Source organism: Gracilinanus agilis, chromosome 2 (genome assembly GCF_016433145.1).
Source record: "Gracilinanus agilis isolate LMUSP501 chromosome 2, AgileGrace, whole genome shotgun sequence".
NCBI lineage: Eukaryota > Metazoa > Chordata > Mammalia > Didelphimorphia > Didelphidae > Gracilinanus > Gracilinanus agilis.
The window spans coordinates 301649304-301662389 of NC_058131.1; the positions used below are offsets into that span (position 1 = coordinate 301649304).

At 37.7% G+C, this 13086-nt stretch overlaps 1 protein-coding gene across 2 annotated transcripts in view; it reads right to left on the minus strand.

The window, feature by feature from the left end:
- LONP2 (lon peptidase 2, peroxisomal) overlaps nt 1-13086 on the minus strand; it is a 147676-nt gene that overhangs the window by 84398 nt on the left and 50192 nt on the right. For both annotated transcript variants that reach the window (XM_044664171.1, XM_044664170.1), the window contains one exon: nt 117-258. In XM_044664171.1, the coding sequence (XP_044520106.1) occupies nt 117-258 (142 nt within the window). The remainder of the gene's footprint in view (nt 1-116; nt 259-13086) is intronic.

A 13086-nucleotide genomic window follows, 5' to 3' on the forward strand; every position in this document is an offset into this window, starting at 1 on the left:
GAAAATAATCATTTGTATTCTATGAACATGAACCATTACTATCTACATTCCACAGCTAGGATTTGTAGACTGAGTCCTGCTTGTGAATTCCCATTGTGCTGGTTTCTAAGTCTTACCTCGAGCAGGGCAGCGGCAGGGTCTCCCTGAAGACTTTTTCCTAGTTTATCCACCTCATCTAACAGGAACACTGGGTTGTTTACCCCAACAGTCTTCAAGCCATTGATTATACGACCAGGCATGCTGCCAACATAGGTGCGTCTATTGGGAATAAATAGCAAATCCCAAACAATGAGATGTTAGAAGGCAAGCAGAGCTTTTAGAAATCATACATTTAGGACTAGGAAAAAACCACCCAGCTGTCAGAGTACTATACTAAGACAGCAAAGGTACAAACAAGGTTTAATTCCTCCTGATCACTTATTTATTATATACAAATATCAGATTTGATACAGCCAATCAACCACCAAGAATTTAAGAGCTTACTATGTGACTTATAGCTCTACAACCCCGCACTTAAACCCTATTGCCTACCTCTTGTCCTTTTGTCTTAAAATTGTTACTAAGACAGAAATGAATGGTTTAAAAGAAAAATGAAGTACTTTTTAAAAAAAACAAAACAAAACAAAGGAAAAACTTGAGAGAAGTATGGACAGTCAACAGTGGGCTGGACCTGGTGTTCAAGTCCTGGCTTTGCAATATATTTGCTGTGTAACCCACTATGATCAAGTCAAAGGGTCTCTCATTGCCAAAGATAATTCTAAAACTCTAGGTAGTAGATGAGCTGCTAATGCACAGCAGTAGAAGGAGTTCCCTACACTTAAGAAATCAAATATCCTCTCCCCCTCATAAGGACAAATTCTGTGACAACTTGCTAACTTTAATTGCATTCTTGTAGCTCAAAGTCACATTCCAACCAAATAGTCTGCTACAAAAGCAGCAAATGCTGACTGCTCAGGAGAAACTGATACACAATGTAATGAACTGCACAGGTTATCTCTAGAGCACATACATTTTTTTTTAAAACCCTTAACTTCTGTGTATTGGCTCCTTGGTGGAAGATTGGTAAGGGTGGGCAATGGGGGTCAAGTGACTTGCCCAGGGTCACACAGCTGGGAAGTGTCTGAAGCCAGATTTGAACCTAGGACCTCCCATCTCTAGGCCTGACTCTCAATCCACTGAGCTACCCAGCTGCCCCCGTCTAGAGCACATACATGAAGCGGATCCAAAGTGTCACATGATCAGTGAAAAGCTGGCCAGAGTAAACAGGGATATTTGTGAGAGGACTCTGTGGGAATGCTCCCATATCCAGCATCAAATGTACTGAATCAAATTTTGACAATATTGTCCAGTCTGGGTGAGGCATGAGCAAATTCATGGTTATAGTAATGTAGGAAGATAGAAGATGTATAGAAAAGTGATGTCTTCACAATCATTTCCTTAAAAGTTTATTTCTCTGGAGGTGGCACAGTGGATACAGTGCTGGGCCTCAAGTCAGAAAGATCTGAGTTCAAATAAGACTTCAAATATTATCTCAGACATTTACTAGCTGGGCCAGTCTCTATTGGTCTCAGTTTCCTCATCTGTAATATAAGTTGGATAAGGAAATGGCAAACCATTCCAGTATCTTTTTTTTTTTAAACCCTACTTTCTATCTCAGGATCAATACTATATATTGGTTCCAAGGCAGAAGAATGGTAAGAGCTAGGCCAGTGATGGGCAAACTTTATAAAGAGGGGACCAAAGGAAAAGAAATGCTTATCTGTCAGTCTGTTTCTAAGGCAACTCTTTAGAAGTTTCATTGTACTATATCCTACTCATTGTATTCATCAGATTAAGAATAATGTCACGTGGCTGGATAGAACATTTCAGGGGGCCACATCTGGCCCATGGGCTGGAGTTTGCCCATCACTGGACTAGGCAATGGGGAGGTAAGTGACTTATCCAGGACACACAGCTAGGAAATGTCTGAAGCCAGATTTGAATCTAGGACTTCCCATTTCTAGGCCTGGTTCTCAATCCACTGAGCCACCCAGCTGTCTCACACTTTAGTATCTTTGATAAGAACACCCCAAATGAGGCCACAACTGAAATGACTAGACAACAGCAACAAAGTGGGCAAATTATAGGAAAAAAATACTGATTTTGGTGTTGGATGACCTGAATTCAATTCCCATTCTGACTTACTAGTTGCATGGAGAATGCAAGTTACTTGAACAATAAGAATCTGTTTCCTCATTTATAAAATGTTAATGCTACTACTGACAGTACCTACCTCATTATATTACAATGAAATCACTTTATAAATCTTAAGAAGTTTTATGTGAACAGGGATTATGAGCATTATGGTTTGAAAACTGTAGAGAAGTAAAAAGTAATAATTTCACTTCCTTTAAAGGTCACTTACTGATGTAGAAGTATTAATGTCCTTAAGTGTTAATATTTTCTTTTTTGAAGTTTTTTTTTTTAATTTTTTTTAAACCCTTAGCTTCTGTGCATTAGTTCCTTGGTGGAAGAGTGGTAAAGGGTAGGCAATGGGGGTCAAGTGACTTGCCCAGGGTCACATAGCTGGGAAGTGTCTGAGGTTGGATTTGAACCTAGGACCTCCCGTCTCTAGGCCTGGCTCTCAATCCACTGAGCTACCCAGCTGCCCCTCTTTTTTGAAGTTTTTGATCAAATTGTTTAGTGCAAGTTTAAGTCTAAAGTCTATGTGGAGAAAAGTAACCTTCTTTGTAGAAATAATTATTAAACATTATATATAGGGGCAACTAAGTGGCTCAGTGGATTAAGAGCCAAGCCTAGAGACAGGAGGTCCTAGATTCAAATCTGACGTCAGACATTTCCTAGCTATGTGACCCTGGGCAGGTTGCTTAACCCCAACTGCCTAGCCCTCACCACTCTTCTGTCTTGGAACTGATACAGAGTATCAATTCTGAAATGAAAGGTAAAGGTTTAAAAAAATTCCACAGTTGTGAATTGATACAACCATTCTGGATGGCAATTTGGAACTATGCCCAAAGGGCTTTGATCCAGCCATACCACTGCTGGGTTTATACCCCAAAGAGATAATAAGGAAAAAGACTTGAACAAAAATATTTATAGTCGCGCTCTTTGTGGTAGCAAAAAACTGGAAAATGAGGAGATGCCCTTCGACTGGGGAATGGCTAAACAAATTGTGGTATCTGCTGGTGATGGAATACTATTGTGCTCAAAGGAATAAAGAACTGGAGGAATTCCATGTGATCTGGAACGACCTCCAGGAATTGATGCAGAGTGAAAGGAGCAGATCCAGGAGAACCTTATACACAGAGACAGACATACTGTGGCACAATCGATGTAATGGACTTCTCTACTAGAAGCAATGCAATGACCCAGGACAGTTCTGAGGGACTTATGAGAAAGAACGCTATCCACATCCAGAGAAAGAACTATGGGAATAGAAACACAGAAGAAAAGCAACTGCTTGACCACATGGGTTGATGAGGATATGATTGGGGATGTAGACTCTAAGCAATCACCCTAATGCAAATATTAGCAATATGGAAATAAGTCTCAATCAATGACACATGTAAAACCCAGTGGAATTATTCATTGGCTATGGGGGGGGGTGTGAGGAAGGGAAAGAACATGAATCATGTAACCAAGGAAAAATATTCTATATCAATTAATTAAATAAAAATTTTCAACTCAAAAAATTAATTGAAAAATTTAAAATCTCACAATATTATATATACTATGTGTGTACCTATGTAAATATGTATATTTAGGCACACAGACATACCACAGTGCACTATATACACACAATAGATATAGTATATATACTATAGTACTTAACACACTACAATGAGATGTGTGTCATATACACACACCCCCTCACTATAATGCTAATCTACCCAATCCCAATCTTTCAGCTACTCCCTACTGAATACAGCAACTTTGGTAAAAACCTTTTAGAGATCACATGGCCAAACTGCACCTTCAAGCTGCCTGTGAGCTACACCCCCCCTCCTTACCCCCCAACCCTCCCCACACATTACCTCAGAGAGCAGAGGGAGGAAGTGCTTGCTTTGGGCTGCTAGGTGGAGGGGTAGGGCATGTAATTACTACTCTAGGGGCTGGAGAGAGGAGGAATGGAGCAGTCCCCTCCAGCACGCATGCCACACCTTTGTCAATATGAGCCTATAGGATAAAGTAGAAACTCAGCTGGTAATCAAGGCCCTCAATAATCTGGCCCCAAATTACCAAGCCAACTTTAATATGTAGTTTTCTTCTATGGAGATTCAACACACTCTTCTCAACTAGGCCTTGTGCTTTCCCTCTTCTGCAGTTTTATGCACATATTCATAAGATGGTGCAGTGGGTAGAGCATTGGGTTTGGTGTCAGGAAGACCTGAGTTTAAATCCTGTCTGAGATGCTTACCAAAGTTATTTGATTCCAAGCAAATCACTTGATTTTTGTGCCTCAGTTTCCTTTTGTAAAATGAAGGAAAAAGGCTCAATGGCCTTCAAGGTCCTTTCTCTTAATCTTTGATCTTATGATCTTTCCTGGAATATTCTCCTTACATATAGCTCTATCTATCTGTCAAGTTTCGGAGCAAATCTTAGCTCCTCCATGAAGTTATCTCTGATTATTTTGGCTGGAAGTAGTCTTTTCTTTCGCTGAAACACCATGGCACATATTACCTTAACCACTTCTTTAGAATTTAGTACATTCTGCCCTGCACTGCTCATATGGATGTCTGATCTTCTCAAAACATATACCTTTAATTTTTCTCAGCACCCAAATACAGTGCCAGGCACATAAAAGAGATGGAATAATTATTTGTTGATTGATTGATGCACCAAATGCTGTTTATACATACATACATATGCACAAATAAAACTACCACAATTGCAACAGATCAAATATATTCAAGGCCCAAAGCACAATTCAACCACTTTTGCTAGGGGGCACAAAAGAATGCTTTATAGGGGAAGGTGTTAGTATAAGTTCATTAATGCCTCCTTTAAAGGTCCTAGAACATCTAATGACCACTTCAAGAAGGATTTATGGTTTCTGGAATAAGGTTCGGAAATGAGTCCTAATCTTAGCATTATTCAAACTGGGCAAGTGCCTATAAATATTTTAGGACTCCAACAAGCACTCAGTGTTCTACAGTCATCAAATGTTCTCCTAATTCCAGTTTGTTACTTTCACAAATATATACCACAAATATCGAAAGTACAGAAAACTGTCAATCCATCCTGAGAAAAATAGTTGCTGAAAATCTGTTGAAGATGAGCTTATAGTCATATACAAGCCTAAAATCTTAGGTCCAGTTTACTAAAAGCACTGAGAAGTAGGTAATATGGTGATCTGCAAAAACTACTTGATTTGGAATCAGAGGAGAATATTCCTTGTTTTGCCACTCACCTATTTGATGTTGGGCTGGACCCTAATTCAGTACAAATCCGTTAACTTAGGTCCAATACTGAACAATGTAAGATACTTACTGATGTGGTTTTAATCTGTCCCATCTTCCATAACAGAACGATTTACCTGTATTCAAGTCATTCAAGTTCACAAATAGAAATCTGGTCAAATTACTTCACCTCTTATGACCTCAAAGTTCTAGTCCAGCACCTTCATTCTACAGATTAGGAAATTAAGGTCCCTTCTAGGCCTAAATCTATAACCATATGATTCTGGGCCAGTGATTCCCAAAGTGGGCGCCACCACCCCCGGTGGGTGCTGTAGCGATCCAGGGGAGTGGTGATGGCCATAGGTGCATTTGGGCGGCGGTGAATAACTGTAAGGGGGCTGTGATCGTATGTGACAGGGGGTGCTAAGTAATATTTTTTCTGGAAAGGGGGCAGTAGGCCAAAAAAGTTTGGGAACCACTGTTCTGAGCTAAAATGGGGCTTACCTATTTGGAACAGAGTTAACTATACATCTTTGTACAGTTTGTGTATCAACTCCTTCAGATCAATGAAATCAGAGATCTGGATGGAAAATAATTCTACTCTAGTCACATGCTAAGTAAGGGTCAGCACATTTTTTCCCCTAGCTATTACAGAATCAGACATAAAAGACTTTGTTCTTGTTTGAAGATACTCTCTCTTAGAAGAGTGGTCTCCAAATTAGAGTGGGAAAGATGATCCATTGGGATGTGAGAAGAAAATCAGAAGATTTAGTATTATATTATCTTTATATTAAAAACAAGAAATTAAATTTTATTAACATTTAATGTATAGACTGACACTGACTCTCAAAATGTTCTTCCTTAAGTGCAGGTCTGACAATTCACCCCACCCAAAAATTCCAGTGTCTCCTTATCATCTCCAGAATCAAATATAAAATCTTGTTTGGTGTTTAATGCCCTTCATAACCTGGTTCACTGCCCCCTCCTTTCTGGTCTTTATCTTACATTGTTCCCATCAATCCAGTGACATTGGCCTCCTCATTGTTCCTTGAATAAGACACTTTCCAAGCATTTTCATTTTTTTTTTCAGGCCTGGAATGCTCTCCCTCCTCATCTCTGCCTATTGGCTTCACTGACTTCCTTCAAGTTCCAGTTAAAACTTACCTTCTACATGATGCCTTACTTATTTCTAGTGCCTTTCTTCTTATTTCCAACTTATTCTGTACATACTTATTTGTACAGTTGCTTTTTAAAAAACCTATTTGTTAAAAATATATAAAAATGCAACACAGCTGACATCAAGAAAGTTGGGTATTCACTATATGTATTGCAATAAAAATCTCTGTCTTGGTATGTGACCCTGAAAAATGAACAGCAAGTACAGCTAGTGACAGACTTTGTTCATGTTGATCTATGTTGCATAGCAAGGTAGCTTTTTTAAAAGCCAGATCATTAGAACCAAGTACTGAAATTAACTGAACTTCTGGATTGTTTTATTATAGTGTTAAATGCTGTATTTTTTAAAATAGTGAAGCAAATTCAATCATATTATTCTCAGTAAAGATATTACTAACAATATTTTTAGTGAAAAGAAAAAAGTTTTGGTGCCATTAATAAATTTTGAGAAGAAATATTGTTCATTTTATCTCATTCTTTTTTATTTCTATTTTTTGCTTTGTAAAGTACAAATTAATACATTTATACATGCAAATAATTTATAAATAAATATGCATAAATTGGAAGTATTTGCTTAAGTAATTCTTTAAGGGCAAGGCCAAGACCCCTTTGTCTGAACATTGCATGACACAGTGGAACCAAGTATGTAGGAGAACTGATAAAATAACTACTGCAAAAGTTTTGTATTACATTAACTTGTTACATGAGGTCAGTTCTTAACCTGGTAGCCATGAACTTGCTTTTAAAATATTTTGATAACAGTATTTCAATATGACTGGTTTATTTTGTAATTGTACATATTTTATTTTATGCATTTAGAAACATCATTCTGGGAAAGGTTTCATAGGCTTCACTGGACTTCCAAAGGGGTCCATGACACAAAATAGTCTAAGAATTCCTGATCTGAAATTTGCCACTGACATACCGGTCTAAAGACACTAATGAAAATAGTATCTGTTTAAATTCTCATAGTTCATCCATTCATGACACTTCACAAGCAGGTTTCTAAGAACTGCTCCACTGAGAAAATATATGTAATGAACAAGGCTATCTTCATTGCTATATTTGAATTAAAAGTTTATCATTTTTCCATGTTCCACAAAATTGTCTACTTTCTACTTTCTTGAAATAACTACAAGGGTAGCCAAGTAGCACAGTAGATAGAGGCCTAGAGTTGAGAGGTTTAAATCTGGCTTCAGATTTTTTTTAGTTGTGTGATCCTGGGCAAGTCATTTAACTCTGTCTGACTAACCACTGCCCTGCTTGTCTTAAGAGTTGTTACTAAGACAGAAAGGTCTAAAAAAAAAAAAGAATTACAGATAGTTCTAATGTGCCAGACTAGTTAATGTTAGATGAATGGCTAACCATTCATAACCCCCCAATAATCAAGTAATGTTTACTGTCTGCTCTAGTATTTGTACCTTTAAGGATAAGTGTCTCCAAAAATGCTTTCTGGTTTTAAGCCACTGCTAAGAGCAATCAAAATATAACCCCCACACACCAATAAAGAATAAAATACCTACTTATTTCCGCTTCATTTTCAATGAAAACCAACCAACCAACCTGTGATTTTGTTTGGGTAGGTAACTCCCAGTAAGAAAGCTCTTTCTATAGCTGCTTGCTAATAGCCTTCTAGCTGGTGGGGGAGCACTTCACAAGAGAAGTTAGGGTCACAGAGGCACGGCTTGGGAGTCACAACTTCCTAACTCCCAAGTCAGATTTCTAGCCACAGCTCTATGCTGTTTCTCCTTCTCATCTTGGGCTCTTATGACTATCAAATGAGACAGAATACAGAAAGCACTTTGTGAACATCTTCATTTTTAACAAGTAAAAAGATTATTCCATATAGTCTACTGATAGTTTTTAAGCTCACATTCAATGACAAGGCTTTGGCTGATCAATTCAAGTCTACAAAAATTTATCAAGAGCCTTCTATGGAGGGGGCAGCTGGGTGGCTCAGTGGATTGAGAGCCAGGCCTAGAAACCCAGGTCCTAGGTTCAAATCTGACCCCCAACACATTCTCACCGTGTAATCCTAGACAAGACAGTTACCCCATCACCTAACCCTTACCACTCTTCTGCTTTGGAAACAATACACAGTATTGATTCTAAGAAGGAAAGTAAAGATTAAAAAAAAAAGTCTACTGGGGCAACTTAGGTGGCTCACGGACAGAATACCAGGCTTGGAGGCAGGATGTCCTGAGTTCAAGCCTCAGACACTTTCTAGCTGTGTGATCCTGGAAAAATTACTTAATCCCTATTGCCTATCCCTTAACAATCTTCTGCAGAAGGTGGTAAGGGATTAAAAAAAAAGCCTACTATGGGAAAAGAGACCCTTCATATTTTACTGAAAAAAATTGAAACCATTCATGACCCTGTGACATTGGCCTCCTTCCTTGAACATGACTCTAAATTTTCAAATGCTGTGCATTTCTCTTTCTTTTAACCCTTTCCTTCTGTCTTAGAATTGATACTAAGTAGAGGTTCCAAGGAAAGGAAAGTAACGGCTGGGCACTGGGGGTTAAATGACTTGCCGAGGGTCACACAGCTAAGTGGTGTCTGAGGCCAGATGAACATAGGCCCTTCCATCTCCAGGCCTGGTCCTTTATCCACTGAGCCACCTAGCTACCCTGCAAGCCATCCATTTTCACTGGCTATTCTCCATGTCTGAAATACTCATCCTCCCCATCTCACCTTTCCTCAAGACCCAGTGAAAATCTGGTCTTCAACAAGAAGCCTTTCCTAATCCTCTAGAATTTTAGTGGCTTCCCTTTGTTGTTGATCATTTCCAGTTTATCCTGTATATATTTGGTTTGTAAGTAGCTATTTATATGCCATATTCCTTATAACCCTAAAAGACTGTGAGTTCCTGGAGAAAAGGGCTTAATTTTTGCTTGTCTTTGTATACTTTATACCTAGGCAACTAGGTAGAGCAGTGGATAGAATGCTAGGCCTGGGGTCTTGAAGACCCAAGTTCATATCTGGTTATAAACACTTTCTAGTTGTGTGATGCTGGGCAAGTTATTTAACTTCTGATCATAAACCCAGTTTTCTCATCTGTAAAATGGTGATAATAAAGCAATAGGATTGTTGTGAGGATCAAATGACACTTGACATATCTTATTCTTAATTTTCTCATCTGTAAAATTGGCATTATAATATCTCTCACCTCCCAAGATTTTTGTAAGGATCAAATAATGTATGAACAAAGATTTGCAAATATTAAAGTCCTATATAGATGTGAACTACTATTACTTACCTGGGCACATGTTCTTCCTCCCCACATAAAATCATGAAATTTCATAATTAAAAAAAATGAAGAAAAAACAATTCAGGTTGTATCTGGAAATATATTGGAGCATAGACACTTCTAATCTGGTATACAAAAATATTTTTTTTGCAGTCAAGAACTCTGTACAATAATTCAATTGTTTTCCCCAACATTTAAGAAAGATAACAAGGTTAGAAGTGGAAAGCACTATGGAGAGAGCACAGTATAGGGATTAGGAGATCTGGGCTTTAGATGTAGCTCTGCCCGTACGGAGCTACAGTACCTTAATCACAGCCTCTTTTAGCCTAGAGGAGTAAAATGAGAACATTGTTTCAGATGATCTCTAAGGCCCCTTCTAATGCTAGCATTCTGCAACCATGTAAGCATTTTATTGTTGTTCATTTGTTCTGGTTGTTTCTGATTCTTCATGACCCCATTTGGGGCTTTCTTGGCAAAGATACCAGAGTGATTTGTCATTTCTTTCTCCAATTCATTTTACAGATGATGACACTGAGGCAAATAGGTTAAGTGACTTGCCCGAGATCACATAGCAAATAAGGGATTTGGGGCCAGATTTGAATTCACAAAGACAAGTCTTTCTGACTCCAGGCCATCACTTGCACCACCTAGTCGCCATGTAGATAAAAGCAAATATTTTCTTAAGGAAATCTCAATGATTCACCATTTTAAAGAATGATCTATTTTCTGAACTTATTTTCAATGAACTTCAACATTCCCAACAAAAGTGAAATGAGGATCATATTTATTCCAAATGGAGAAGCAAGCTAAATTAGATATGTGATTTAAACAATTAACTCCCTTGTTAGAAGTGTAAAATTGGAATTTGGGAAATGACATTTAAAAGTATATATATTCTATGGACACGTGGGAACTATCAAACTACATTTCCCGTGGTCCAACGGGTTTCCGGTTCCGGTTCTTTGGGTGTGGGAATGCCTGCGTCACCACGCAGAGGACAGTTTAAATGAGAGGAAATCCGAAAGTAAATCCTCTCTGAGCTAGCAGGCGCAGGAAGAGAGGAGAGGTAACAATAATGGCGGAGGCAGCAGTTTGAATTCTTACCAGCGCGTGGTCTTATAATGATTTTACCAGCATGGCCATGGCTTTAATTAAACTACTAATTTCTACAATTATAGCAGCTTTTATTATTTTTAATCTTAACAGAAGGTAAAAGGAACAGATAATGTGTTAAAAGCAAACAAAAAGCATCACAAAGGAAAGAAACTATATAGATATTTTTGGGAAAATTTTTAAATTCTACTGGTCACTTTGGAACAAAAATCAATCTCTTTTCCTTCTGCACTCCCATCAGTAGGCTAATCAAACACCTAAGAGAGATGGGCCCAGAAAAATGAAGTTAAAAACATTCTCAATGCAGGACAACTGCAAAACAAAAAATATGCCTTCTTTCCACCTCCTCCAACCCCCAAATCATGAAACATTGGTTGATTTTTTAAAAACTGTTCCCAAATGGCTATCTATTCCTCCAAAAGATATGTGGACTAAATGGATAGAGATGAAATTTGCATTTGAGAAAGGTAAGTGATGAAGGTCAACGTGATAGATACATTTTAGAGAGCTGAGAGACTCTTGATAAAGCAGCTCTGTTTTCCTCTGGCTGTTTTAAGGCAGCAGAACAGTAGTAGCTACACACAGGCTAAGGAAAAACAAGAATTCGCGTGAATGCCAATAATAAGCATGTGACCCCAATTTTCAACTAGCAAGATATAGGAGTTTCCAAAATACATTTTTGGGACTGTCATGTGAAGCCAAATGTGTCCCCAAACCCAACCCCATGTCCAAGCTGCAATTTCACAGATATATAACTTTACTCTTTGGAAGGTACAATGACAAATCTGAGGGCTGACTATATGTATGAAAATATACATATAGATAGATATGCATATGTGTATATAAAATTGTCTTTAAAATATATATATGCATATATATTTATTTTTTTCAAAGAAAAAGTTTTAAAGTCAGACTTCCTAAAACATTTTAGTACTTTAGGAAGTAAATGGGCAATAAACTCCAATGGCATAGCAATAGGTAACATTGCCGAGCATCCATCAACTAGGAGATAACTATAATATAGTCATTAAAAAATGAACAGGTGGTGGAAGCTAAGTCAAAGAGCATTTTTAGTATTAATTTTTTTGGCTTTTCTATTTGTTTCTTAAAGATAAGAGGCACAGTGTTTTAAACAAATATTTTAGTTTCCATATTAAAAAATATATATTTACAATAGCTCTTTTGTGTGTATGTGGTGACAAAGAATTGGAAACTCAAGGGATATCTATCAGTTGAAGAATAACTTAACAAATTATGATACATGAATGTAATGGAATAGTGCTGTTGAAAGAAATGATGAAGACAGTTTTAGAGATATCCATTGGAAGACCTGAATAAACTGATAGAGTGAAGAAAGTAGATCTGGAACAATTTATTCAAAAACAACATTGTAATGATAAACAACTCTGTAAGACCTAAGAACATTGATCAGTGTAGTGGATTCACCATGACTCTAAATGACAAGATGAAACAAGCTACTGTAATGCAAGGCGGCTAACAGAAACTTTTTGCCCCAATTCCTGACAGAGTGGTAACACTTACTGGACATGGTCTATGAGGAGATTTGTCTTGCCTATCATATTTATTATAAGGGCTTTGCTTTTCTTTTTTTCAGAGTAGAGGGAAGAGAGAGAAAAAGATATTCTTTCATTGAAAAAATAAAATTCATTAACAAATTGAAAAAGCAAATATTTTAGTCCAATGATACCCTCTTTTCTGACATACACATTGCTCTTCAAATGCAAGACTTGGGGAAAAGTCATTTTATGATCTCATTTAAGTCTTTCTCTTAGGCAGGAGAGTCACTCAAAAGAAAAGAAGTATATTCAAAACTAGAAAGCATGTAGATTTCTTATCTCTTACAAAATAATTTTTAAAAGGAGAAGGAGATAAGTAAAGGAATCATATGAGAGAATTTCAGAGGGCACAAGGGAAGGAGTAGGCAATGCTGAAGAAGATGGAGATGAGATTGGAGCTGGTTTGCTCCTTTGTGGCTTCAGATAAAGCAACAGGAAAAGATACAGGTGGTGGGAGATGATTAGCCACAGAGGTATTAGTGGGTGGCATATGATAATAAAGTTCACAGTGTTCAAGGAGTATTATCACTAGATGAGGAAGCTGAGGCCAAATGAGGCTTAATGAGTTGCT